Source organism: Eriocheir sinensis, chromosome 32 (assembly GCF_024679095.1).
Source record: "Eriocheir sinensis breed Jianghai 21 chromosome 32, ASM2467909v1, whole genome shotgun sequence".
NCBI classification, from domain to species: Eukaryota; Metazoa; Arthropoda; class Malacostraca; order Decapoda; family Varunidae; genus Eriocheir; species Eriocheir sinensis.
The window spans coordinates 8,650,251-8,677,584 of NC_066540.1; the positions used below are offsets into that span (position 1 = coordinate 8,650,251).

Here is a 27,334-nt window from a genome sequence, read left to right on the forward strand (position 1 = left end):
CATACTACTACTAGGCTCATAAAGTCACCGTTGCCAGATCATCGTACTCAATAGCCGCGTATTTACCGGTTTCTGGCCCATAACTGTTGCCAAGAGAAGCACCAATAATTAACCATTTAAACGATAAACATATATGAATGCAGTTATTTGGGTGATGAAAGCAGTTTTGGGGTCGGAAATCGGCAAACATAAGAGGCAGAGTACGACAATCTGGCAACGTTGATAAAAGTACCCATACAAATACCCACAACCTTTCGGAGAGCTTTATCAGGTGTGGGTGTGTCAGCTCCCAGATGTTTGATAATACGGACCCTAGTGGCGTCCTCTCCCCCAGTACTTGATGCCGAGGAGGAGCGGAGTGCCACTCAGTCTTGGGAGCGATGACAGGTGGCACTGGGAATGATTTACGCCCAGTCACTCACTTAAGTAAATCGGCCAGAGCGGACACCTTTCATTTTGTTCTCTTTTTCTTCTTATTTATTCGTACTTACTCGCACCATAAGCAAGCACGCACTAGTAAAGGCACGGGAAGAGGGGAGAAAAAATCAGTTGCTTGTTTTCGACTTCTGATCTATATCGTAATTATATATTTTATTTTTCCTTTTTTTTTTTTTTACTTTTCAAGAAAAAAAAATCGTCGTACTGCCGACGTATATTGTAACTATCTTTTTTTTATGTCTGTTTTATTTTTATTTTACAAGAAAAAATATCGTCGCTATATTATAATTCGTTCTGTCATATTTTCATTATCCGCTAATGGGGGGAAGATTTTTTTCAAGAACCCATTTTTGACAAGCCTTTCATAGGAGTTTTGTGCATTTCTAGGGACAGTTGTGTGAGCCTGGTGGTAGTGTGAACCATGAACCTAAAGAAACACTCATGAGAACCCGATTACCTCCTTTTTGGCCTTTGGAAATAGTTGATGTGAGGGGAGAAAGCGTCAAGCAATACCGACCAAAGGTGTCATATTTATTTTCCTACTTTCACTTTCTATATGAGGGAAAGAAAATGTTCTCTCAAGCGCTCAGCTTATACACACACTTGAATATTCTTTAGTAAACGTATTTCATCTTTGCCAGTACCTAATGAACACATGAACACACCGAGCTTGATACCCCAACACCTCAAAAGCAAACATTCCCACGCACGTTTATAAGAAAAGAAAGACAAATAAATCATGTTCGATATGTTTATTAATCACTATTTGTCCACTCATGGAGCAAAATTTAGAGCACTTGAAACATTTAATTCGCTTGCAGCTTTTATTCACCTTAAAGCTTAAATAAAGAAGATCTCAAGACAATGACAGAAGTCAGAATATGCTTATGGACGAGCAATTGGAACATACTGGCACGTCCATGCACCGTCACCTTGCTTACTCTGGCTAATCTATTTCGAAGATAATCATGTTTCCATAATTTATATACATACCTGATGAACAAGTACTCCAAATACACCATCATCATTTACTGCTTATTAAAATGTTATGAAATTGAGAGCTCTATAGGAATACAAAAGACATGAAAGAGACGTAACACAAAACACTAAGATGCACAGGTTTGAACATGATTTACTTGAACTTTCTGGCATGTCTTTGCACTATCTAGGTAACATTATTTCCCACACAGCCAGAGTAATTAACGCTAAAACTTGATGAAGAGGGAAGAAAGACAACACAAAACGATAGGAGTCGAACCTGGGTAACATTATTTCCCACACAACTCAACTTCTAGTAAAGGGCTTGCACTTGCACATTGTTTTGGATTATAGTTTGTACATGTTGTCCTAATTAACTCTAAACTTTTGATAGCACGACGAAAAAGAGACAGCTCAGAACTAGAGAAGTGAAACGCTATCAAGTGGGATTAAACATTATTATACAGAAGCTTTCCACGTCTTTGCTCAGCTCTCTTCTCCCCATCCGAAATTGACCTCTCTTAGCTGTTTTTTTTCTCTTTGTTTATTGCCCTTGAGCTGTTTCCCTTACTGTAAGGAAATGGGTTTAGTTAGACCTTAGCAACCATGTCGCCCAGTTTTTCCTGCAGGATGCGGCGTTTGGAGCGGAGGTCGTCGAGGTCGATGTAGGCGTTGTGGATGTGCCTGGTGCCCTGCGAGGTGGAGGGGTCGAAGGGCGTGCGGCCGTGGAGCACCCGAGTGTTGTCGATCACCAGGATGTCACCTACGAGTGGAGAGGGCGAGGGTGATGCTGGTGACGGAGGTGTGTGTGTGTGTGTGTGTGTGTGTGTGTGTGTGTGTGTGTGTGTGTGTGTGTGTGTGTTCCTACAATATCAGAATCCCAGACCCCATTCCCTTCGAGCTTTCTACGAACCACGTTTACGGGTTAATATCCCACCTTCAGCATTTTTTCTAAGTATTAATATGGTGCTAATAGGCCCCTTCCTCTTTTCCTGACATTCTTCTTACTATCCCCATCCTCCCTCCCCGCACTCCCCTTTCCCATACCTGGTATAGTCTTTACAAGGATGCATTTTCTGGTAATATATTAGAATGGAGCAAATAGGCTCCTTCCTCTTTTCCTTACCTTTCTCTATAGTCTATGCTCTACAGTCTACACTCTACACCATCGTCTTCCTCTCTTCCCGCAGTCCCTTTCCCAATACCTGGTTTAGTCTTCACAAGGATGCATTTTCTGTTATTATATTAGTATTATATTGGTGCAAATGGCCCCTTCCTCTTCTCCTTACATTACACTACTATTCCCGTCCTTCCTTCCCGCACTCCTCTTCCGAATACCTGGTTTAGTCTTCACAAGGATGCTGAACTCCCGCAGTATATCGTTAAAGATCTTGAGCGCCTCGTAGAACCGGATAACCTCCGCGGCGTCCAGGTCCATGATCGAGTCTCTGGCCTGGGATGACACGTGGATGCGGCAGGCGTTCCCCAAGTGGTCGAGGCTGTTGGGAAGAGAAGGACGATTGGCCGGGATTGGGAGAGATTGAGCAGAATTAAGGGAGATGAACGGGCGGCGGCGGCGGCAGTGGGGGCAACAGTAAGGGGACGAGCATTGCCTTTTTTAGTACATTTAGTTGTTTTTTTGTTTTTGGAATGACGGTGCGGTTGTTATTGGAAGGGCAAGTGAAGGAGATGTGATACGGAAGAAAGGGAGGGTTATGTTGAAAGTGAATGGTGCGAGAAAGGAGAGACCAGGGCAGGATGGTTTGTGAATGTGTGAATGTGTGAATATGTGTGTGTGTGTGTGTGTGTGTGTGTGTGTGTGTGTGTGTGTGTGTGTGTGTGTGTGTGTGTGTGTGTGTGTGTGTGTGTGTGTGTGTGTGTGTGTGTGTGTGTGTGTGTGTGTGTGTGTGTGTGTGTGTGTGTGTGTGTGTGTGTGTGTGTGTGTGTGTGTGTGTGTGTGTGTGTGTGTGTGTGTGTGTGTGTGTGTGTGTGTGTGTGTGTGTGTGTGTGTGTGTGTGTGTGTGTGTGTGTGTGTGTGTGTGTGTGTGTGTGTGTGTGTGTGTGTGTGTGTGTGTGTGTGTGTGTGTGTGTGTGTGTGTGTGTGTGTGTGTGTGTGTGTGTGTGTGTGTGTGTGTGTGTGTGTGTGTGTGTGTGTGTGTGTGTGTGTGTGTGTGTGTGTGTGTGTGTGTGTGTGTGTGTGTGTGTGTGTGTGTGTGTGTGTGTGTGTGTGTGTGTGTGTGTGTGTGTGTGTGTGTGTGTGTGTGTGTGTGTGTGTGTGTGTGTTCTCTTTTCTTATTTTTTGCTTCGGAGTCACGGCGGAGTACTGCCGTTACTGGAGGAATAAGTCAATAGGAAAATGAATGCAAGAGTTGAAATAAATCAAGTAAACGTTGCTGGTAAACGAAATGCATGCACTTTCAGGGAATGGAATAAAAGAAAGAAAGTCCCATGTTTATACTAAGCATCTTTTTATTTTATTTTCTAAACTTTTGTTAGGATCGGAACAGCAACTGGGCTGAAGGAGTGAGTGAATGGTAAACTGGAGAGAGAAAGAACTTGAAGGAGTCCATTAAATTAGAGTACATGGTAAACCAAATACGTGAGCTTACAAGGAAAGTAAGGAGAATATAAGAGGAAAAAGAAGGAATCAGTGAAGTGTACATGAGTGGTAGGAATTTTTTTTTTCCTACGCTTAGCCTTTGGCGCCGGTAAGCATTCTTGGCGGAGCCTGGTGATCGGCCCCAGCCCGTTATGGTACAAGCAAGTGTTTTACAGTGGCGCCATCCTGCTTGTAATACGCAAACGTACAGTAAAAAAGTAAAAATAAGGATTGAAAAAAATGAAAACGTATAGTAAATTAATTGCATGTAGTAGCAAAGAAACTAAATCTAAAAAACGTGATTACATAATGCAGACTATTAACGAAAGTGGTCATCATGATCACGAAATAATTGTCAGCATCACCATCGTCGACATCATCATCAACATCATCGTGATCATTGGCATCATTCCATAATTATCATCACCATGATTCCTTTCCTCGTCCAACACAGCCACAGATCACGGCCCAACAGATCACAGAAACCCAAAAGAAGGAATCTTCAGCCTCAGCTTCTTACTGTGACGCAGAAGAGCACGATGGTAAGTGAAGACCCACATGAACATCAACAGCAAAAATCTTGATAATAGTGATCAACAAATTGGTTAATTACGTGTTTCAAGAACTAAGAACACAATGGTAAGACCTGCCGAGCATCTGGCGACCTCCACCTGCTAGCGGGTGACTGAGTGACTTACATAATAAGTGAAGGTAGGCACGAGGGTGGCAGTGAACGTGGACGCACCGCCTAACACCTTACAAATGTTTTGTAGCATAACGATTCCTATTGTAAGAAAGAGACATGCCGAGTGCTCCGCGACCCTTACCTGACGGTGAACGCCTGGGTGACCTTATCGAAGTCGTAGAGCGCGTAGCCTTGGTCCTGGAAGTAGATGGGGGTGGTGACCAGCGTCTCGAAGTGGTGCGGGTGCCTCTCCTTGAGCACCTGCACCGCTAGGAAGCCGTCACTCAGGTCGTTCTCGCCGCCCTTGCCCTCGTACTGTCTGATGCAGTGCAGCCACGTGGTCTGGGGGAAGCAAAGTCGTGATTGCCAATACTGCTGCGGCTTGGCCTTGGCGCTCGGATAATTAGTGGAACTGATATTTACTAAAGATATATTGTAATGCTGTTTTGTTCCTTAAACATCAATGAAAAGAAAGTCAATAATTATAGTTACTTTCCCGAATCAGCATGTATTCTTTTACCATATATGGAGACCGCCCAATGGCTTTGCATATATATGAAGAAAAGGACAAAATGGTTGGCAAAGAAGTCCTTTTTAAAATAAAACAGTGATCATTCAGTTACAGAGCTGTCTAAATACTACTTCATGAAAAAAACTTGCCATGTGATCAAACTGGATATACTGTTGTTAAAAAAAAAAAAAGTAGTGTTCGGGAGCTGCCCCACACCCGCCCCACACTCACCCCGGGCGGGTACTCGCAGTAGGGCAGGTCGGTGTGCAGGCCCAGCTTGGCGCCGGTGTAGGCCAGGTTGTTGGGCTTCAGTTCGGTCTTGATCTCATAGTCCTTCCTGGGGAAATCGGGTTGTGTTGTTATCTGTTTTCATTTAGTTGCCACAGTATATAAAGAGATAGATAGTTAGATAAATAAATAGATAGATAAATGAATATATAGACAGATAGATTGATAGATTGATTGATTGACTGATTGATACATACATACAAGTCTGTCTGCTGCCCTTTGTTCATATCGTTCAGTCTTCCCTCTTCTTCTTATGTTTCTATAAAAAGTTTTGCGTCATTGCTGTCAAACACTATGCGGTTTGGATATGTGCTGCGACTGCTTACAGATTTCGGTTCTCCCGTTCATAACAAACAGATTGACATTGTGAAATTAAAAATCTGATTATAAGACCTTTTCTCTCGTTTCAATACGTTTTTTTTATGGTTTATGCACAGTGCATACGGGTGACATTGATGCCCTTTTTAAATGACCATGTACTGCACCTATTCTTTGTTGGAAACGATGAGTCGATATAATGAAGCAAGTAACACGACACATTAGGTATTCCGTATGTGGGAATTGCTGTTGTATAATTGACCTCTATGTGATTCGTAAGCTGACATAAGGTGACATGAGTTTAGTGTATTTGGTAAAATTAGTTATTGCAGCCAGATGGAAGCCTCGGCGACTTACACAAACGTAGGAATGTGTAGGAAAAAAAATTCGCGGGATGAGGACAAAGCCTCTTAGAAAAGGAATGAGCGGTTCAAAGGACCAAAGGCGAGAATAATAATAGTTACAAGGCTGAGAGAGAGAGAGAGAGAGAGAGAGAGAGAGAGAGAGAGAGAGAGAGAGAGAGAGAGAGATGATTCATCTAATGTTTCGATTCTGCTGTTCGTGCTTCACTACACGTAGCTTACACTCTTTTTATTATCCGAGTGTGCTCACTTGTCCTGTTGAACATCCAAGTAATTGCATAACTGTACGTCATCTACATACGCATAGTGTCTGGATGGCCCAAAATACGTTTCGTACCCAGCCACAAACTGCTGCTTCAAGGACACAACCAGTGTTCTGAGACGGTACGGACCACGAAATGAAGTGTCTCGACACCGGCGTGATGAGGTGTCGTTTTCTTTTGTGCGTCAGTTTTGTGTACAGGTTTGCGGTGGCAGTGCTCGTTGGCGCTGCGTGTACGTGACCCGTGTGTGTGTGGCGGGGCTGATGGAACACAGCGGTGGCCCATCATCGCTGTACTAAGCCTCCGAGGAGACATGATGCACACGGCCATCCGGTGAGTGTTGCTTTGTATCTTCGTTTAGTCATTGTGTTTGATTTTCATTGTAAATTGGAGACGGCGTACATGCTGTTATATTTATTTGTGCCTGAACAATGTAAATGTTTGTGGTGTTCCGTGCTTTGTACCGCATGTGTCAGAGAGAGAGAGAGAGAGAGAGAGAGAGAGAGAGAGAGAGAGAGAGAGAGAGAGAGAGATTTGGTAAATTTTAAGAATAGCGGCTCCTAGCGAGTGCGCATTAATTTTAGGGCACGGTGTGGTGGTAATTACAACATTTTTAGGACGTACGACGGGGTTTTGACAAGCGGACAGGCGTGTTTATGTCACAAGGGGAGTATTTTTCCATACTGGCCGCACGATTTCTTCCAAGTCGATGGGCGATGAGACTGCGAGCTCCGGGGTGAAGAAAGGGAAGAGCCCGCGCGGGAAAATAAACCCCTTGTGACATGACACACTACAGACTGACACACTACAGACTGACACACTACAGACTGACACACTACAGACTGACACACTACAGACTGACACACTACAGACTGACACACTACAGACTGACACACTGCAGACTGACACACTACAGACTGACACACTACAGATTGACAAACAATAGATTGACACACTGCAGTCTGACACACTGCAGTCTGACACACTGCAGTCTGACACACTGCAGTCTTACACACTGCAGTCTTACACACTGCAGTTTTACACACTGCAGTCTTACACACTGCAGTCTTACACACTGCAGTCTTACACACTGCAGTCTGACACACTGCAGTCTGACACACTGCAGTCTGACACACTGCAGTCTGACACACTGCAGTCTGACACACTGCAGTCTGACACACTGCAGTCTGACACACTGCAGTCTGACACACTGCAGTCTGACACACTGCAGTCTGACACACTGCAGTCTGACACACTGCAGTCTGACACTCTGCAGTCTGACACTCTGCAGTCTGACAAACTGCAGTCTGACACTCTGCAGTCTGACACACTGCAGTCTGACACTCTGCAGTCTGACACACTGCAGCCTGACACACTGCAGCCTGACACACTGCAGTCTGACACACTGCAGTCTGACACACTGCAGTCTGACACACTGCAGTCTGACACTCTGCAGTCTGACACTCTGCAGTCTGACACACTGCAGCCTGACACACTGCAGCCTGACACACTGCAGCCTGACACACTGCAGCCTGACACACTGCAGCCTGACACACTGCAGCCTGACACACTGCAGCCTGACACACTGCAGCCTGACACACTGCAGTCTGACACACTGTAGTCTGACACTCTGCAGTCTGACACTCTGCAGTCTGACACTCTGCGTCTGACACTCTGCAGTCTGACACACTGCAGTCTGACACACTGCAGTCTGACACACTGCAGTCTGACACATTGCAGTCTGACACTCTGCAGTCTGACACACTGCAGTCTGACACACTGCAGTCTGACACACTGCAGTCTGACACACTTCAGTCTGACACACTGCAGTCTGACACTCTGCAGTCTGACACTCTGCAGTCTGACACTCTGCAGTCTGACACTCTGCAGTCTGACACACTGCAGTCTGACACACTGCAGTCTGACACTCTGCAGTCTGACACACTGCAGTCTGACACTCTGCAGTCTGACACACTGCAGTCTGACACACAGCAGTCTGACACTCTGCAGTCTGACACACTGCAGTCTGACACTCTGCAGTCTGACACTCTGCAGTCTGACACACTGCAGTCTGACACTCTGCAGTCTGACACTCTGCAGTCTGACACACTGCAGTCTGACACACTGCAGTCTGACACTCTGCAGTCTGACACACTGCAGTCTGACACTCTGCAGTCTGACACTCTGCAGTCTGACACACTGCAGTCTGACACACTGCAGTCTGACACTCTGCAGTCTGATATACTGCAGTCTGACACACTGCAGTCTGACACACTGCAGTCTGACACACTGCAGTCTGACACTCTGCAGTCTGACACTCTGCAGTCTGACACTCTGCAGTCTGACACTCTGCAGTCTGACACTCTGCAGTCTGACACACTGCAGTCTGACACACTGCAGTCTGACACTCTGCAGTCTGACACTCTGCAGGCTGACACACTGCAGGCTGACACACTGCAGTCTGACACACTGCAGTCTGACACTCTGCAGTCTGACATACTGCAGTCTGATATACTGCAGTCTGACACACTGCAGTCTGACACTCTGCAGTCTGACACACTGCAGTCTGACACACTGCAGTCTGACACACTGCAGTCTGACACACTGCAGTCTTACACACTGCAGTCTGACACACTGCAGCCTGACACACTGCAGCCTGACACACTGCAGCCTGACACACTGCAGTCTGACACTCTGCAGTCTGACACACTGCAGTCTGACACACTGCAGTCTGACACTCTGCAGTCTGACACACTGCAGTCCGACACTCTGCTTGTCTGACACACTGCAGCCTGACACACTGCAGCCTGACACACTGCAGTCTGACACACTGCAGTCTGACACTCTGCAGTCTGACACACTGCAGTCTGATATACTGCAGTCTGACACACTGCAGTCTGACACACTGCAGTCTGACACACTGCAGTCTGACACTCTGCAGTCTGACACACTGCAGTCTGACACACTGCAGTCTGACACTCTGCAGTCTGACACTCTGCAGTCTGACACTCTGCAGTCTGACACTCTGCAGTCTGACACTCTGCAGTCTGACACTCTGCAGTCTGACACTCTGCAGTCTGACACACTGCAGTCTGACACTCTGCAGTCTGACACACTGCAGTCTGACACTCTGCAGTCTGACACACTGCAGTCTGACACTCTGCAGTCTGACACTCTGCAGTCTGACACTCTGCAGTCTGACACTCTGCAGTCTGATATACTGCAGTCTGACACACTGCAGCCTGACACACTGCAGTCTGACACTCTGCAGTCTGACACTCTGCAGTCTGACACTCTGCAGTCTGACACTCTGCAGTCTGACACACTGCAGTCTGACACACTGCAGTCTGACACACTGCAGTCTGACACACTGCAGTCTGATATACTGCAGTCTGACACACTGCAGTCTGATATACTGCAGTCTGACACACTGCAGTCTGATATACTGCAGTCTGACACACTGCAGTCTGATATACTGCAGTCTGACACACTGCAGTCTGACACTCTGCAGTCTGACACTCTGCAGTCTGACACTCTGCAGTCTGACACTCTGCAGTCTGACACACTGCAGTCTGACACTCTGCAGTCTGACACACTGCAGTCTGACACTCTGCAGTCTGACACACTGCAGTCTGACACTCTGCAGTCTGACACTCTGCAGTCTGACACACTGCAGTCTGACACTCTGCAGTCTGACATACTGCAGTCTGACACACTGCAGTCTGACACTCTGCAGTCTGACACTCTGCAGTCTGACACACTGCAGTCTGACACACTGCAGTCTGACACTCTGCAGTCTGACACTCTGCAGTCTGACACACTGCAGTCTGACACTCTGCAGTCTGACACACTGCAGTGTGATATACTGCAGTCTGACACACTGCAGTCTGACACTCTGCAGTCTGACACACTGCAGTGTGATATACTGCAGTCTGACACACTGCAGTCTGACACACTGCAGTCTGACACACTGCAGTCTGACACACTGCAGTCTAACACATTATACAAACTGGCACACTATACAGATTGGCACACTATACAGACTGGCACACTGTACAGACTGGCACACTATACAGACTGACACACTATACAGACTGGCACACTATACAGACTGGCACACTGTACAGACTGGCACACTATACAGACTGACACACTATACAGACTGGCACACTGTACAGACTGGCACACTGTACAGACTGGCACACTGTACAGACTGGCACACTGTACAGACTGGCACACTGTACAGACTGGCACACTGTACAGACTGGCACACTGTACAGACTGGCACACTGTACAGACTGACACACTATACAGACTGACACACTATACAGACTGGCACACTATACAGACTGGCACACTGTACAGACTGGCACACTATACAGACTGACACACTATACAGACTGACACACTATATAGACAAACAGACACTATACAGACCGACACACTATACAGACCGACACTATACAGACTGACACACTATACAGACTGACACACTGTACAGACTGACACACTATACAGACTGACACACTATACAGACTGGCACACTATACAGACTGGCACACTATACAGACCGACACACTATACAGACCGACACTATACAGACTGACACACTATACAGACTGACACACTGTACAGACTGACACACTATACAGACTGACACACTATACAGACTGACACACTGTACAGACTGGCACACTATACAGACTGGCACACTATACAGACTGGCACACTATACAGACTGGCACACTATACAGACTGGCACACTATACAGACTGGCACACTATACAGACTGACACACCATACAGACTGACACACCATACAGACTGGCACACTATACAGACTGGCACACCATACAGACTGACACACCATACAGACTGACACACCATACAGACTGACACACCATACAGACTGACACACCGTACAGACTGACACACCATACGGACTGACACACCATACGGACTGACACACCATACAGACTGACACACTGTACAGACTGACACACCATACAGACTGGCACACTATACAGACTGCCACACCAAACAGACTGCCACACCAAACAACACAGCTCCCGTTGAAGTTTGAATCGAAGAAAACTATATGTTGATCGAGCTGAGTATTGTCTTCTTGCTGAAAGGGATGGAAGTGCGATGAACGTGAAGGATGGAACACCTTCATAACCGTACGCTTTTGAAGGTTTGCCTGATTCCGTTGTCCAATTCATCTTTCATCCCCTTCTGCATGTTTTCTGTATTATTCACTTTTGTATTCTGTTATTGCTATCCTCCTGTATCTTGTCCATTTGTCTATCATCCCCTGTCTTTTTTTTTTTTTTTGTCTTTCTATCCTCCTTTGTCCTTTTTTGTCTTCTCATACTTTTTTGTTTATTATAATTTCTATCATCCTCTGTCTATGTCAACCTTTCTATCATTCTCTGTCTTTTTAGCTTTCTATCCTCCTCTGTCTCTTTTCTGTTCTCCTATCCTTCTTTGTTTCTCTGCCAGTCAATCTTAACTATCATATATGAAGAAAAACTTGGCAGTCCTCAACGCAAGGAGTGACCGCATTAGTCCCTCACCCGTAGTGCGTGGGCTTGAGGACGCCCAGCCGCTCGATGAAATCATTGATGGCGCCGACTCGCGTGGGCGCCGCCTCCACCACCGTGACGCCAAACTTCTCCAGCAGCAGCAGCCAGTCCAGCAACGCCCTGTCCTCGTGCATGACGGCGCTGTACCTGCTCCTCGGCACCTTGAACCCGGTGCCCCACAACACCTGACAACATGATGCCGCTGGTTATAGCTATGATGTGCTGGGCGGCTTCTTTGTAGACGTTATAAGACACCCAGGCACGCCGATGCATAGGCGAATCTTATGAATAGCAATGAAGTGATATGAGTGTGCGGAGGAAAAATAGTAATCAAAAGATTTGTATGCGTCGTGCGACAGACATGCTGATGAGGACCAAAGCAACACAGGAACAAGAATGAAGAATGCAGAAAGGAATAAACATCATAAGCAGAAGACATAAGGGAACAGAAATATTACTACGTAGATGATAACTTGTATGAAAAATTAAACTTGAGATTATTCGGCTTTTGCTGTAAATCACTAGAATTATCAATGAACCACTTGCTTTCCCCTCCAACTTAAAAACAAACAAATAAAATAGTCGACGAGAACAAAGAAAAGGACCAAAAACTACTATTATATTTCCCTCCTTTTTTAGATTAAACATAACGAGACACAAATTAGTAACCAACCAAGCACACACAAATATCAACAAGGAAAAATGGAGAGAAGAGGACACAAAGGTGAGGGACATGTGACAATGACAGCCTCCTCCTTGCCCCCGACCACTCCCTCATCGTCGTGCACCCTCCAGGTGATTCCATCCGCTTTCTTCTCTTAACCTGCGATAGCTAAAGGACGTTATGACCTCTTTGTTGGGTCGTCTCTGTCCGGTTCACACTTCACATTAGACATTAGTGATTATATTGTAACACTTTGTGGGAGTTATAGATGAAGGAGCAACGGACAATTAAGTAAAATGAGAAAGATAACATAAATAAAAAATAAGGAGATATATAGATAGGTTGACATATATATGGGAAGGCGGTGGCTGAGTGGTTAGTGTGCTGGGCTCACATTCACCACGCCATGGACAACATCGGTTGGAATCCCCACGCTACCACCTGGGATTTTTCAGACACCGCCGAGTGGCCTAAGACTACCCACATGCTGTCCAGAAGACCACCCATCAACCCGGACTCTACAAGAAACTGTCCAGTGAATCAAGAATGAGTTCCGGGGGCAGCATGGGCCAAGCATAACTGGCGCCACTGAAAAAAATTGCTTGCGCCACGACGGGCTTGGGCTGACCATCTGGCCCTTGAAGAAAGCCTACCGTCGCTATAGGCGGGAATGTAAAAAAAAAAAAAAAAGACAAGGAGACAAACAAAAAAGAAGACTAGAAATCACACAAATAAACAAAGACAGGACATACAAAGAAACATACGAATTTAAGTAACTGGAAACGACCGGGACTGAAGCGAACAAGATAAGAAAATATAATAGACAGACAAATGAGACAGCAGGACAGAGAAGAAACAAAATCAGACCTTGGGTAGGGGGACAAGGACTAGAGAAGACGGAGAGACAGAAACAAGACCAACAATGACAGGAGAACACACACAGAGGAACAGACAAACCTTGATCAGCTAATGAATGATAAGTGATGTACAGAAAGCGACAAAGGCAGACGACAAAAACACAGTAACTGGCAAACAAAACAAACAAACCGAGGCAGGAGGTAAACAAGAGAGAAGGCAGAAACAGAGGCACGAAGTAAAGAAGACAAAGTGCAGAACAGACAGAACAAGCAGAAGCAGGAGATAAAGCAGACAGAAGATGCAGAACAGACAGGAACAAACATAAGCAGGAGGGAAAGAAGACAAGGTGCAGAACAGACAGAAGCAAGCCGCGGCAAGAGGTAAAGAAGACAGAAGGTGAAAACAGACAAACTAACTGACCTTGGGGAGCATATACCAGGAGCGCTGCACATCCCTGGCCTCGGGTGTGAAGGCTCGCCGGTGCAGCCACTCCCCCGCGAACACGCTCACATGTCCGTCGGGCCACTCCACGCGCAGGCGGCTCGCGTCCTCCACCTGCAGGGAAGGGCGCGAAGCTGCCGTCAGGCCGTATAGTACCCATGGAAAGAGTACCCTCGAGTCGCTCCTCTACAGACGTTGGTGCTAATTGAATACCACATGTCTATTTCTTGTGACTTGCTGCAGACGTTGAACTGAGTACCATCTGTTCGTTATGTCCCTGTGCCAGTCGTGTACCTTGGCCTTCCTCGCTGTCTGCATCCAGGTTACCTTCTGTCATGCTCACATTCTCCAACCCTTTTACTCTCATTGCGTACTTTTACCCCTAAACCTTCTGTCTTCTCCAAATCTTCCTCAATGATAGTTATTTATCAACCTCCATTATCTGCAATATTTCTCCCATATTTTCAAGTCTTCGCTAGCACCACATATCAGCTGCCTATACGACCTCCTATACATCTTTTTGTTTATAATCAGTGCATGCTTTCGACTCTTATTATGACCCCGACAGTATGGATTTCGACCCAGTGCAAGGGAGCGAGCAGTATCTTGAAGAACCATGTCTTAAAACTGTCCCAATGCCCCACTGCTCTCTGACCGAACCTTCCATCTCTTTTACCGTAGCTTTTCTCTGTCATTTTCCCCACTTCATTCTCATTTGCCACTGTTTTGAATCTCCATCAACCTCACAGTTATCTATCCCTTACTTCCCTAATGTTTCCGGGGCTAGCTCTTCTTCTTTAACCCCTCGACTGTGGATTTCCTACAAGAAGACCTCACCAAACTACAGGAATGGAACAAAAAGTGGCGCTACAATTCAATGAAGAAAAATGTAGAGTCATGCACCTTTGAATTTGATATCCAATGCCACATGGGAAACACTCCACTATCCACCGCAGGGGCAGAGAAATACCTAGGACTATATTATGTTACCAGGCTACCAGTTAAAGCCAAATCGTGCCAATCGCAGCGGACGGGTTGAGTGTGTGTCTGCTCTTTTCTTGTCATAAGCCTCCTCCCCTTCCCGCTCTTATTTGCTACTGTCTCTCTTATCACGGCCGCCCGCTAGCTGGAGCATGCAGAGGAGGGGCACGCGAGGGCAAGAGCGGGTGCAGAGCTTGTTTGTAGACACTGTTGTTACTTGGCTTTGTTGGAGGTGTCGCTCATGATCATTGTGTCTTCGTTGCTGTCCTGCCCATGCACTTGGCTCAGAAAGGCGCCTCTTTCCCCCCACCCCCCTCACACACACACACACAAACACACACACAATGCTGCCAAACGTAACTCCCCTTCTCCTTTCCTTCCCCTCTTTCTCCGTCCTTTTTCCTCTCCATTCCCTCTTTTCATTCATCCATATCCCCTTCCATTTCCTCCTCCTACTCTCCTTTTATCTCTATCCCCTTCAATTTCCACTCTCTCCTCCCCTTCTATCCCTTCCACCCCATCCCTTCAATACCCTACATCCCTCTCCCCCTCTTCATCTCTTCTCATTCCCTTCCCGCCATCTTCATCCCTTCCCCCACCATCATCTTGTTCTCTTCACCCATTCACTCGCCTCTTTCATCTCCTCACACTCTATCCCCTTCCCCTCCATCTCTTTCCTTCTTCACCTCCTTCATCATTCCATCCCCTCCCTCTCCATTCTCTTTCCCTCTTTATTCTCCCTTCATACCCATTTTTCTTCCATTGTCTCCTTCCTTCCGTTAACTCCCATCCAATATCTTTTCCTCTTTTCCGTTTCACTTCTCAACCCATCTTTCCATTCCCTTCAACCTTCCCTCTTTCCATTCCCTCCCACTTTCCTTCTCCTCCATTCCCTCCACCCCTCACCTGCACCTCCTTCGGCCGGATGTTGATGTCAAGGTCGTCAATGAGGAAGAGCCTGGCGATGGCATCACTCTGGAAGCACTTCGGACACTGGCAGTTCTCCCGCAGCCACACGTACGGGTAGTCGGAGGTGGTGGTGTCGGCGAAGGTGACGTTCACGGTCCTGTCGCCCCGCTCCACCTGGCTCACGTCCCGCGGCCCTCGCTCCCTGCATGCCTCCTGGCTCTGGCTGGCTGATGGCGGGGTGCAAAGCTGATTGTTACGAGTCATATCCTCAAACATCCCGGCGCCTAAACACACACACTCGACAAAGCTTGCGTAGGAGTTCAGGGCATTTCCAAGGGTAGTTTTATAGCTCTAGTGGTAGTCTGACCCTTTTTCTATACCATGAACCTAAAAAACCCACTCATTAGAACCCGGTTAATTTCCTTTTCGGTTTTTGGCAGTGATTGATGTCAGCGGCGGCAGCGTCTGCGACGATACCAACCCACGTGACTCTGAGCATCAAATGTGTCTGAAGTTTTCCTGGTGTCTATTTTGGTGACGGGTCTTTTATGTTGAGAAATCAATAAAACAGATGGAAAATTACCTGCCGCTCAAGTATTATGTATCAGTTGTGTCTCAGTGAGTTTCCATGTCACCGAATTCCTCAAGAACTGTCCCTGTCGAGATTCCAGAATTTGCTGGAGTTCTCTTTAAAGTGTATTCTAAAACAGCAGAAACATCCTCTGAATTAATTTATTACTGAACTTGTGCTTGTCATACAGGAAGAATGAAGAAAATCAAATACAAGTTCAAAATCAATGCCACAGAGGAGTGCAAGCGGTGAGTAAGATCACAGCCGCCTGACAGGAGCTCAGAACACACGCGGTCGTCTGATGCTTTTTATGGCTTGAATAAAAGATGCCGCTCTCGTCCAGTCGTGACAATTAGAGTCTCAACTTCTCAGGAACGTCTCCAGCTATACAAAACTTTTACACAATGTACACGAAGATTTAAAGACACTACAAGACACTAGTCTGCCTACGCGTGGCAACTATTGAGAAGCAATTATTCGTCATTTCTCCTGCCCGTCTGGGGGAGAAGGCACTCTTCCCGGGACATGACGTTTATGGCTTCATACAGGAGGCTGGCGTCCTTAACCTCCTGTAGGTTTTATTGACTTTCTATCGTTGTTTTTATCTTGTATTTTATTTTTAACCGGTTTTATATAGCTCTATTAGTATATTTCTTATAACGTTTTTAATTTTTAAGTGGTTTTATATGGTTTTATTGGTGTTTTTTATCATGGTTTTTTTTACCGGTTTTATATAGTTTTAAAATACAAATCATTTTGCACTAGATCTGGCGCCATATGACCCCGCAGTTGCGGCGTCAAGACACAACGCTCCAATAATCAATCAATCTTGCCCGTCTATAAATCTATCTAACGTCTATTTGAAATTTACAATTGTGTCTGTATTCAAACTACATGATTGCGAGATTCATCCCTTCAACTACTGCCGCATTTGTAAAGTAGTTTGTGTTTGTCTCATGAAGCCAGTATTACTTAGTTTTATATATATATGGAGGTCTATTTAATTGGAACTTGCGTATAAAAGAAGAAAGGAGATGAAAATGGAGTATTAGTCAGGAAATAACGTAGTTTCCAACCATTATCTAGGGAAAATGTTCTAACTACCTACCACTGCAAGGGCAACGCGAAGTTCCTAAAGGTATTAGAACGTAAGAAAAAAATCCAGGCACTATTTTACTCCGAAAAAAAACATTGGCCTGGTATGTGGGATGTAACAGACATTGAATACCAAGAATCTTTCATTTGTTTTTAAGTTTTGAGGTGAAAATGTTTACCATTACTTGATTGAGACCTAGAGGCGTATAGAGGACTTACAGAGTGTTGGTTCATTAGTCTATAACTTGAAGAGTTTGCTTCTGTTTATGGAAAATTTTAAGTTTCTTTGAAGACTTGCTACTCAGTATTATGGTAGCAATAAACATTTCATCACTCTAAATTAAGCTTCTTTCTTGGGAGAATTCTAGGTTTTCAAGGAAGAATTACTGCCCAGCGTTATAAACCTTTTATGACGCGTCTAAAATAAGCCCTAACACAGTGGCGTAAGGCCCTGCCCTTCATGGTGTAACAATGAGACGCAGAGGACCACAAAAAGGCGTCGCATCATGTCGCCTCACACTTAGAATAAACCTTAAGGTGACACAATGAAGACGGAGCGGCAGTTAGCTCTGACGGGCGCTTCAAAGGTCGGGGCCCGGCGCCAGGGTCACCCCTTCGTGACAAATAAATGATTAAATATCTAACGGTGGGAGGCACACTACTTTTAGTCCTCCTTCCCTTCCTTCAATTCCTCTCCTTTCCCTTTCTTTCTCTTTCCTCTTCCCCTCTCAATCCCTCCTTCCATGTGCACCTTCTTTTCTTAACCTAACCCTATACTATTAGTTGGGTTGCTATTTCTAACCAAACAGGTGAGTAGGTTCCAAACGGCGCTAAACAAACAGCTACGAGAATCACAAAACACTACATAAAATTCCCATCAACTTGTACGAGAGGCTATTCAAACAGGTGAACTGAGGTGCCGATACGTAAAAAAAACCCACGAAGTTTAATCTCTTCTTTATCACATATTTCTTCCTATCAATACATGCAGTGAAGAAAGACAATAAAATGAAAAACGGCAACCCTGATACTGACCTTGAGTCGCGAGGCGGGCACTGGTTTGACATCTCGTAACGGTGCCGCAGCTCACGAGGGCCCCGCCGCCCCCCGCCGCCCACTCACGCCGTCCCCACCGCCGCCACCCTCCAGCCGCCGCCGCCGCCACCTCCCTCTGTTGCAGGCCGGCTTGTGTTACATCCTATTAAAATGGTCGAGGGTTGACACACACACACACACACACACACACACACACACACACACACACACACACACACACACATATTAATACATTTCCTCAAGTCATACCAATGATTCCCTAAACGCCGCTCGCTATACACGGTCACGTCTCGGCGCCGCGGGGATAATAATAAGACAATAATGAGGCTCGGTGATCCACGCGTTAATTACCCGAGACCGTTACTCAGCCGCGGGGCGCCGGAAGCGACATAATGGGACCGTAGAGACAAAAGACGGTGTTCCGGTTTAAGAGCATGAGTCTGCGTGCGTATGTTAATTTCTGTGACACTTCGCTTGTTGTGGTGAGCTGTCACAAAAAAAGAATATATATAAGCCATATAGATAGAGCGAGAGACTGAGAGCTAGCGAGAGACTGAGAGCTAGCGAGAGACAAAGAGACAGAGAGCCAGCCGGAGACAGAGAACCTGCGAGACGGAGAGCCAGCAGGAGACGGAGAGCCAGCCGGAGACAGAGCCACACAGACAGACACAGACAGACACGGACAGACAGACAGACCCTCACCAAGACTAATGTACATCCCATCCTATTAATTTTGTCTCCCGTCCTCATAACGTGATCGAATACAGATTTAAGATTAGTTTCACCAGTATTTCCATTCTTTTAGACAATCTTATTTTCTAGCTTGCCGGCAACAAATATTTTTTCCTTAACAAAAAGAATAAGAATAGCCTTGACACCCTCCCCCGACAAGGTTTGTTACGCCAGGAAAGATGAGCTGCGGTTTATTTACGAAGAGTGGCTTCAGACTTGGCAGGAGGAGAAACTGAAGAGAACAAGCATACCCACATTTGGTCTGCTTGTTGCATGCGCGTCGTTACTGCTGAATGACGGTTATTATAGGTCTGAACTTGCATTAGCTGTACTCAGGAGATCTTATGCAATATAGAAGCCGTTTCAAGGCTGAGAAAACTCTAATGCCAGACTCTAGGGGCCAGTTCGAGTCTAACACAGTCATTGTAAGCGCCCAAACCAAACTATATTCTCCACAATAATCCGTTTTTTCTAGTCAATATCAGAGATTAAAGCGACTTCCTGTGTGGTCTGCTAAAATTTCATCCTTTTTACATCAGTCCCAAACACTATACAACGAATTTTAGTGGTATTTTGTGTTTGGCTGGGGAGCTTTGAAACTTGCTGCATTAGACTTAGAACAAGGTCACCGTGTTTAGTGCCGCTCAGCCAGTCTTATCACAAAATCTCTGGTGGTAAGACTAAACTTAGAAACAGTGCAAAAGAAGAGTCTAATTAGGATGTAGTTTACGTTTTCAGTTATATATTCAACCCCTCTTTCGGTGTAATTTGTCACTTCTTTTTTTTTTTTTTACATGAAAGGGAGCAGTTCAAATGCAAACCAGAAACATGTTAAAAAAAAAAGCCCACAAAGCACTGCTCACCACTGACGGAGGACAAGAGTAGCTCCGAAAGATACTTAAAGAGTTCAGTGTTTATTTAGCCCTAAATCAGCCAAGTTTTGCGAGGTGTATAGTTTTGCATGAATCTTCTTACCTCTGTACGAATCAGTCAAGCAGTGCCGCCAGAACACTCGCAAAATACAGGGTCGAAAGAAAAAGTGTAAAAACAGGGGGGCGGGTACTCGGGGGGGGGAGGGGGGGGGGCATAGCCAGTTATTGGAGGGCAACCTTTTTCGTTATTTTCACGTGGGGAACAAAAATAAATAATGTCTGTTTATTATCATTTGTGTACAATGTTTTACTTATATGTGCATCACCCCTAGATCTTGTGTTACGATTTAGATGGTTAAGATGTTGCATTTTTTTCACAACACCTACCACACGTGTACACCTAGCTGTTCGAAAAGTGGGAGGGGCAAGGGGAGGGGCGCCTGGGGGAACCACCGCCCAGGAGTAGGGGGCACGTGCTCCTCCGTAATTCCACTTTTTTTTTTTTTTACGTCTACGCCTATTGCGCCGGTATACGCTTGCTTGAGGGCCCTGGATGGTAGTCGTCCCCAGCCCGTCATGGCGCAGGCAAGTGTTTATAGTGGCGCCATCTTTTCTACAATAGAGTCGTTCACTCTTCCTTTACTTGTTTGTTATTTCTATACTTAGCGTGGTGAAGCGTTGTTATGATCCCCTACACCTCAGTACGAAGCAGGATCAGGGCCCGAATTTTTCAGACACCTTCGGCTCTCACGACAAATATTTTCAAAAGCCACAATGATACGTCGGGTTTTGATGAGTGTTGTCACATTCATGGTGCAGAGGCCTTGTTAAAGTCTCACAAGGCTCATACAACTACCCACTGAAATACTGACACAACCTCTATGAAAGACTATCAAATGTGGGTGCGTGGGCCACGAAATGTTTGAGAATATAAAGGCCCATGTTCTTAAACCTTTCGGGGGTTACACACCCACGTTAGATAAGAAGGTAGAGGTTGTGGGGTGGTATGGTAGTTTGGGTGATTTTATGTGGTGCAGGTGCAAAAGCTTCTGCACCATGAATGTGAAAAACACGCAAGATGACCCGATTAATCACAGGTGGGGGACTTTGGAAATGTTTGTTGTGGAGCCGAAAGCGTCTGAGAATACGAGTCTATGAATCCAGGGTAGTAAATACAGTTATGTTATTTTTTTGTTGTTACTGTTTGGATAGTTTGTGGTGTGCATGCCGCGTTGTGAACCCTCTTGCCTCAGTTCTAATCAAGGTCAGGGTGGTTAGTCAACACAGTCGTTTATTCTAAGGGCCGCTTTCACAGTCATTTCGTTTGTTTTGATCATTACCAATGGCTGTTATCGCCGCTATAGTATTTCCACGTAACACTGGCCGATGGGGTAGTGGCGGCTGCGGGGTTAGCCTAGCCCCGAACCTTACCATACATTCTCAACAGCTCTCCCTTCCTCTGCAGCCGCCACTACCCCATAGGCCAGTTTCACGTGGAAAATTAATAATTTTAGCGTCGATCGCCGCCATTCGTAACGATCATAACAAACAAAACGACTGTGAAGCGGCCTTAGTCGTTGGGCTGGCAAATGAGTAACTGGAGAAACCTGTGAAAAGTGACCGGGGGCAGCCTGGTGTGTACAGACGGCCGTGTGGCAAGATTCCTCCCGGACTGTCTTTACTCCATGAAAGTTCATCTCTGTTAAGCATTCTTGACACACGCCGCCGAGGCTCCAGACACACGCATTAATTGAAAGAACTCACGTTGCAAGCCTGTTATTTTGGTGTTTAATCTAATAGTTGTTTACCCATTTCGTTAATCACTTAATTTAGAGTTAGGCAGTTAGTCAAACTTTTACTTAATTAGTCAGGAAATTAGTTAGTCAATGAATTAGTAGTGAATTATTGGGTCAGTTACATAATTGATTACTTGTTAGTGTGTTGCATAATCTATACTTCTTTATTTTCATGATTCGCGAAATTACTCTTCCATCTGTTCATTACAACACTTGAGAAAAGAATGTAATGCCTTCACCTGCGAACAATTTCCAGATGATGAGTGTCCGTTCTGCACTCTAGTTACTTGCAAGGTCAGTCATAATGAAATCTTTGGAGTGTTGTACCCACTTGTAAATTGCGCAATACTACAAAACACAGCACTCGGGGGAGCATGATGTGGGTTCACTATTCAGCAGGTTTCTTTATCATCCGTGTCCTCGGTAGTGAAAAAAGCAAATTCATTAACTGATTCAGTAAGATGAAACGAAGAAAATGAAAAAGGAATGAATGAGAGGAATAAAAAAGAAAAAAATAGACGAAAGAAGTAAAAATATAATGAAAAAAGTCAGAGAATAAAAGAAAGAATGGAGATGATAAAAAAGATCAGAAATTAAGAAATGAAAAGGGGAAGAGGAAGAAAGGGAGAAAGATAAAAAGTGGAAGGAAGAAATATAGAAATCGAGAGAGAGACAAGGAAAGACAGAGAGGAGCGATGATAAGCGGAAGCAGAAGGGACGTGATGATGCGGCCTCCGTGACTCGCAGTTCCAGCGCCACGAGCAGCAGAGATTCACGATGCATTGTTGCGGCCCCGCCATTGTTGTGCTCCATTGTCACACGGGGACAGTGCAGACAGGGAACACTACTACTGCTATTGCTATTATTATTACTACTACTACTACTACTACTACCATCACTACTACTATTATTACTACTACTATTACTACCAATACTACTACTACTACTACTACTACTACTACTACTATCATTGTGTATCATTAGTAGTAGCAGCAGTAGTAGTAGTAGTAGAAGTAATAGTGGTTGTAGTAGTAACACCATTAGGAATATAACAACTTTCTGAGCAGCGACACAAAGCCCAGCCCACTAGGAGGGACAAGACGTGGGTGTCAGGCACTCAGGCCAAAGCCACATGTTCACCTTTGCCGGTTTCTTCAGTTTTATGATTCGCGTGATTACTACTCTATATTTATTACTTCAGTATCCGAAAAAACAGTTATATAATGTCTTCACTTGCGAAAACTCGAGATGATGGGTGTTCTTCCAATACTCTGTACTTATTGGTGGCCGAAATCAGCGGGAAGCGTAAAACTGATTTTTTTTTTTTATCAGCAATAGCTCGGAATATATAAGCGTTAAGTTACTATGCCAAAAAAAAAAAAAAAACTTGCATATATAATTATAAGGAAGATCAACACTGTCGTCTGCTTGGAAAAAAATGCTTATCAAAAAGTTGCTCTATTGTGAGGATAACCCCCCCCCCTCTCCCCCCTCCCCCCATACACACAAGACACCGTTTCTGGGGAGCTTTAACAACCATGTGGGCCAAAGGTAAGGCGGCGTGAGGTGTGAATCACGTGTTATTACCTGCATACCTCCCAAGTGACGCGGACACATGTGTTGGATGCAAATATCATGGATTTGTGCGTCACCAAATTGATTATGAAAGGCGGGGGGACGAGAGCGAAGGATAGGAAGAGGGAGCGGGAGGAAAGCGAGGGAGAGTAAAAGAGGGAGAGGGAGCGCGAATTCCTTTGACACAGGAAAAGTACAAATTAGGAAGGTCAACAGAATAAGCTTGGAAACTGAGATTTAAAAAGAAGCTGCTCGATGGTGAGGCTAAAAACAGACCTCTCGCGGGACACCGTCATCTCTCGGAAGCATGAACAAGTATGTGTGCCAAGGGGAGGACAGCGAGAGGTGTGACCCAGGAGTAATCGTTTGCATCTTCATAGCACCTCATCTTTATCTTGCTGCCATGCCACGCTCATGCTCTCTTTCGCCCTATGTCACGTCGCCTGCTCCCTCCTTTAATAGTTGTCATATTGCCTCTCCACGGAGTTTAGTTAATCAGTAAGCTCCAAGGGCGATGACACCCGCGTCTTGTCCCTCTTATTGGCAGTGATTAGTACTGCCACTCAGAAAACTGGCTCTAGTAGTATTGGTAGTAGGAAGAAAAGGAAGGGAAGTGGCAGCAAAAGTTTTGGTGGTAGTAGTGCGTAGTATATATTAAATAGTTATAGAAGCAGTGGTGGTAGTATAGTGTAGCAGCAAGGTCCCAAAACTGCTCTCTTTTTTATATACCCAAACCGGTACCGTGAGAAAAAATGGTGTACCGTTGCTACACCATTTTTCCTCTTGGTTAAAATCTTTCTCTAGGGCACGAAGTTTGTTTGCAGACTATATGGCGACCCCGTGTGTGATTCGCTCGTTGCAGTACGGAGTGAGAAGGCAGATAAGGGAATGACTGCCAAGAAACTACCTCCTACAGAGAATAGTTTAAACTTCACTTGCTTCGCTGTGTACCAGTTGTACTCTCACTAAAAACTTCTCGAACACCTGGGCACGGTGGATGTGAAAATGAGTCGGTCTTGGCTAGTCGCCTCGGAATGGTTGGTACCCCTGATTATGATGACGCACCTGAATCCATTACTGCATTTGATACGTTTCGACCTGTGTTGAACTTGGCATCTGAGATTTGATGGTCGCAGTAAATCATGCTCACGTTAGTCGCAGGGGAGACCCCTCAAGACCGGCACAAAGTCATTATTATCCTTCACAATGAAGGCCTCAGTTATCGTCAAATAGCACGGCGGATTGGTGTGTACATCTTTACCATATCACTATGGGTCCGCAGACTTGTGGAAACAGGCTCCTCTAATGACAAGTCTCGAAGCCTCGAAGCAGGCTTAACAGTGAAAAATCGGAGCAGGGGGTGCATACTCATTATTAAATAAATACCTCTCATCCTCATGTACTTAACCAAGCTGTCGCAGTATTTTTTTTTTTCTTACGTGATAGGCTACAGCGCAGGCAGGCTTTCTCCAGGGGCCTGGTGGTCGGCCCCAGCCCGCCATTGCGAAGGCAAGTGTTTATAGTGGCGCCATGTATTCTTGGCTCATGCTGTGTGTTAATATTTCCATGGACAGTTTTATGAGCCAAGTGACAGTGTGACACTCCTGTTGCACCATGAGAACCCGACTAAACTCCTTAGTGCCCTTGTAAAATTGTTGTGAGAGCCAGAGGCATCTGAGAATAGGAGCAATAATGTAGTTGTTGAAGGCCGAGGCGATGAACGCTTTACGTCCGTCTCGGCGGAACTGAGGCGGAGGAAACACCATACTTCACGCGGCGGGGCAAGGGAGGGAGGGAGGGAGAGTGTGTGTGTGTGTGTGTGTGTGTGTCGGCGTCCCCAAGGATAATCTCCCTCAGGCTTAACACGTGAGGAGCTCAAGGGCTGCCCGCAAGCCCTAGCCAGCCCACTTCAGGTGTTGCCTTGCCTGCCACACCTCACTCTTCTCTTGCCTAGAACTTCTCGCTGCAAACTCGTCTGCTTCAGTAATGCTTCTGTTATACGACATATTTTTAATCGCCACAACAGTATTTATTGACGGTTATGTGGCTAGTTTGGCTTTTTACTACTACTTTTGAAATGGATTTAGAAGTGTTGGATTCCCAGAGTTAAGTTGACATATTGCAAACTCAGTCGTAAAGAGTGATAAAAATAACCAACCACTCCTTGAAAAACGGGCCAAAAAAGACAAATCGCCACATTATTGTTAGTAAAGACCAATACAGCATTAAAAAAAATTCAGGTGATAGTCTTGGCTTAGGCCGCCATAGTTTGGGAAGGGAGCGGACCGTACACGCGCAAGGCCCCCAAGTGTGTTAATAAGGCTAGCATCTCCTTTTCTTCCTCTGCGAGTAATGTTACCCCACAGGCATTTAAATCTTGAAGCATTTAAATCATAGACAGTTCCTTACGTCCTCTTTAAGGGGCTATTACACTGGGCAAAATTTCCGTGGATCTTCAGTCAAACCACGATTTCCGCTAGCGTGGTTCTTATTTGTTTCTTGTTATTGCTGCTGATGATGATGGTGAGTAATACCGTCGTCCTTTGGTGAAATCTACCGTAGCCTTGGAAGATCGTGGACGCGTCAGAAAACCACGGAAATATGAAAACCACGCCAGCGGAAATCGTGGTTTGACTGAAGATCCACGGAAAATTTGCCCAGTGTATGATAGCCCTCACTCCTCCCTCACGCACCCATACACAACCTTTAGCCCTTTCCACACTAGATAATACACTTGTCGCTACATTTCACTCTCGTCTTACTTCGTGAACCCTGCTCTTCCTCTGCCACTGTCACCACCTTCACTCACACCATAGCACCTCATCCCGACCTTGCTGCCATGCCTCACTTTTGTTACCTTTCTCATACGTTACGGCGCCTGCTCTTTCCTTCACTAGTTTGGGCACACTTTTTCCATTACTATCACTTCGCCAGCGCCGTAACGAATCTTGTTTCCCGCACGTAACCACACGCCACCACTAGCACACCGCATCACCTTCCTATTCCATCGTTTTCTCTCGTCACCGCACCCCCATTATGACCAAAGACTCAAGAACCCTTAGATGGCTGCAGCTTCGCGCACCACAACACCACATCACCAACTCATTTAACCACACTACCACCATCACATTCTTCAGCCTCCCACCACTATCACTCACCACATAGAATTCATGCCATCCTACCACACCCACAACCTACCACGCACCACACAAGCCGAGGAGCACCTTCCCCTACCTTGGATATTGTCCTCGAGGCCATGGCAGCACCCCAGGGTAGCGACGCCTGGGCCCCAGGGAGACTCCCGCGAGCAGCGTTCACCAGTCGTCCCAACAGCATTGTTTCGTGGATTGTATTGATCGATCGTCTGTTTTTCTGAGCTTATATATGCGGGACAACAGCTGTTCATACACATGCCACATGACCTTCGGAGGACAAGCTGCTTATTACGTTGATGTGAAAAAATAAGTAAAGAAAAGAAATTGATAGATATTATTAATATATTTTCAGTGTAGCTTTTGTTTCCTTCGAGGGCTCTGATGACGCTTTTGATACTCTATGAATGAACCAACGGTCCCACATTATTCCATTGTAGTTTATTACACCGTCAGGGTTTTTATGGCATCTATAAATCGGACCCCCGATCACACGATTTTCTCTCCGCTCATAAATATTAACTTCCTTATCGGCTTTAAATCTGGCGATTTCCCAGGCCACTTGAAGTCATTTGATGCTATAGTCTACCATGTGACGGACAACTT

At 45.6% G+C, this 27,334-nt stretch overlaps 1 protein-coding gene across 2 annotated transcripts; it reads right to left on the reverse strand.

The window, feature by feature from the left end:
• Positions 1-1,175: 1,175 nt before the first annotated feature.
• LOC127006107 (gamma-butyrobetaine dioxygenase-like) lies at positions 1,176-26,956 on the reverse strand. 2 transcript variants are annotated; one of them, XM_050875615.1, is made up of 9 exons: positions 26,811-26,956; positions 18,581-18,716; positions 15,877-16,106; positions 13,969-14,103; positions 12,018-12,211; positions 5,443-5,548; positions 4,843-5,042; positions 2,755-2,915; positions 1,176-2,179 (listed from the first exon to the last, which is right to left on the reverse strand). In XM_050875615.1, exons 1-9 carry the CDS (start codon positions 26,910-26,912, stop codon positions 2,007-2,009), a joined length of 1,437 nt encoding a protein of 478 aa, XP_050731572.1. In that variant the 5' UTR covers positions 26,913-26,956; the 3' UTR covers positions 1,176-2,006. The 2 variants fall into 2 exon arrangements, with proteins under 2 accessions (XP_050731572.1, XP_050731571.1); XM_050875614.1 differs by having other exon boundaries at positions 18,581-18,743; positions 26,811-26,952.
• Between the last annotated feature and the right edge of the window lie 378 nt (positions 26,957-27,334).

Coding starts and splice junctions, on each gene's coding strand:
- LOC127006107 (XM_050875614.1), bottom strand. CDS start 26,912: ATGCTGTTGGGACGACTGGTGAACGCTGCTCGCGGGAGTCTCCCTGGG. Junction 12,212..13,968: donor CCTGGTATATGCTCCCCAAG/GTCAGTTAGTTT, acceptor TCATGTTGTCAG/GTGTTGTGGGGCACCGGGTT. Junction 5,549..12,017: donor CTCAAGCCCACGCACTACGG/GTGAGGGACTAA, acceptor CGATTTCCCCAG/GAAGGACTATGAGATCAAGA.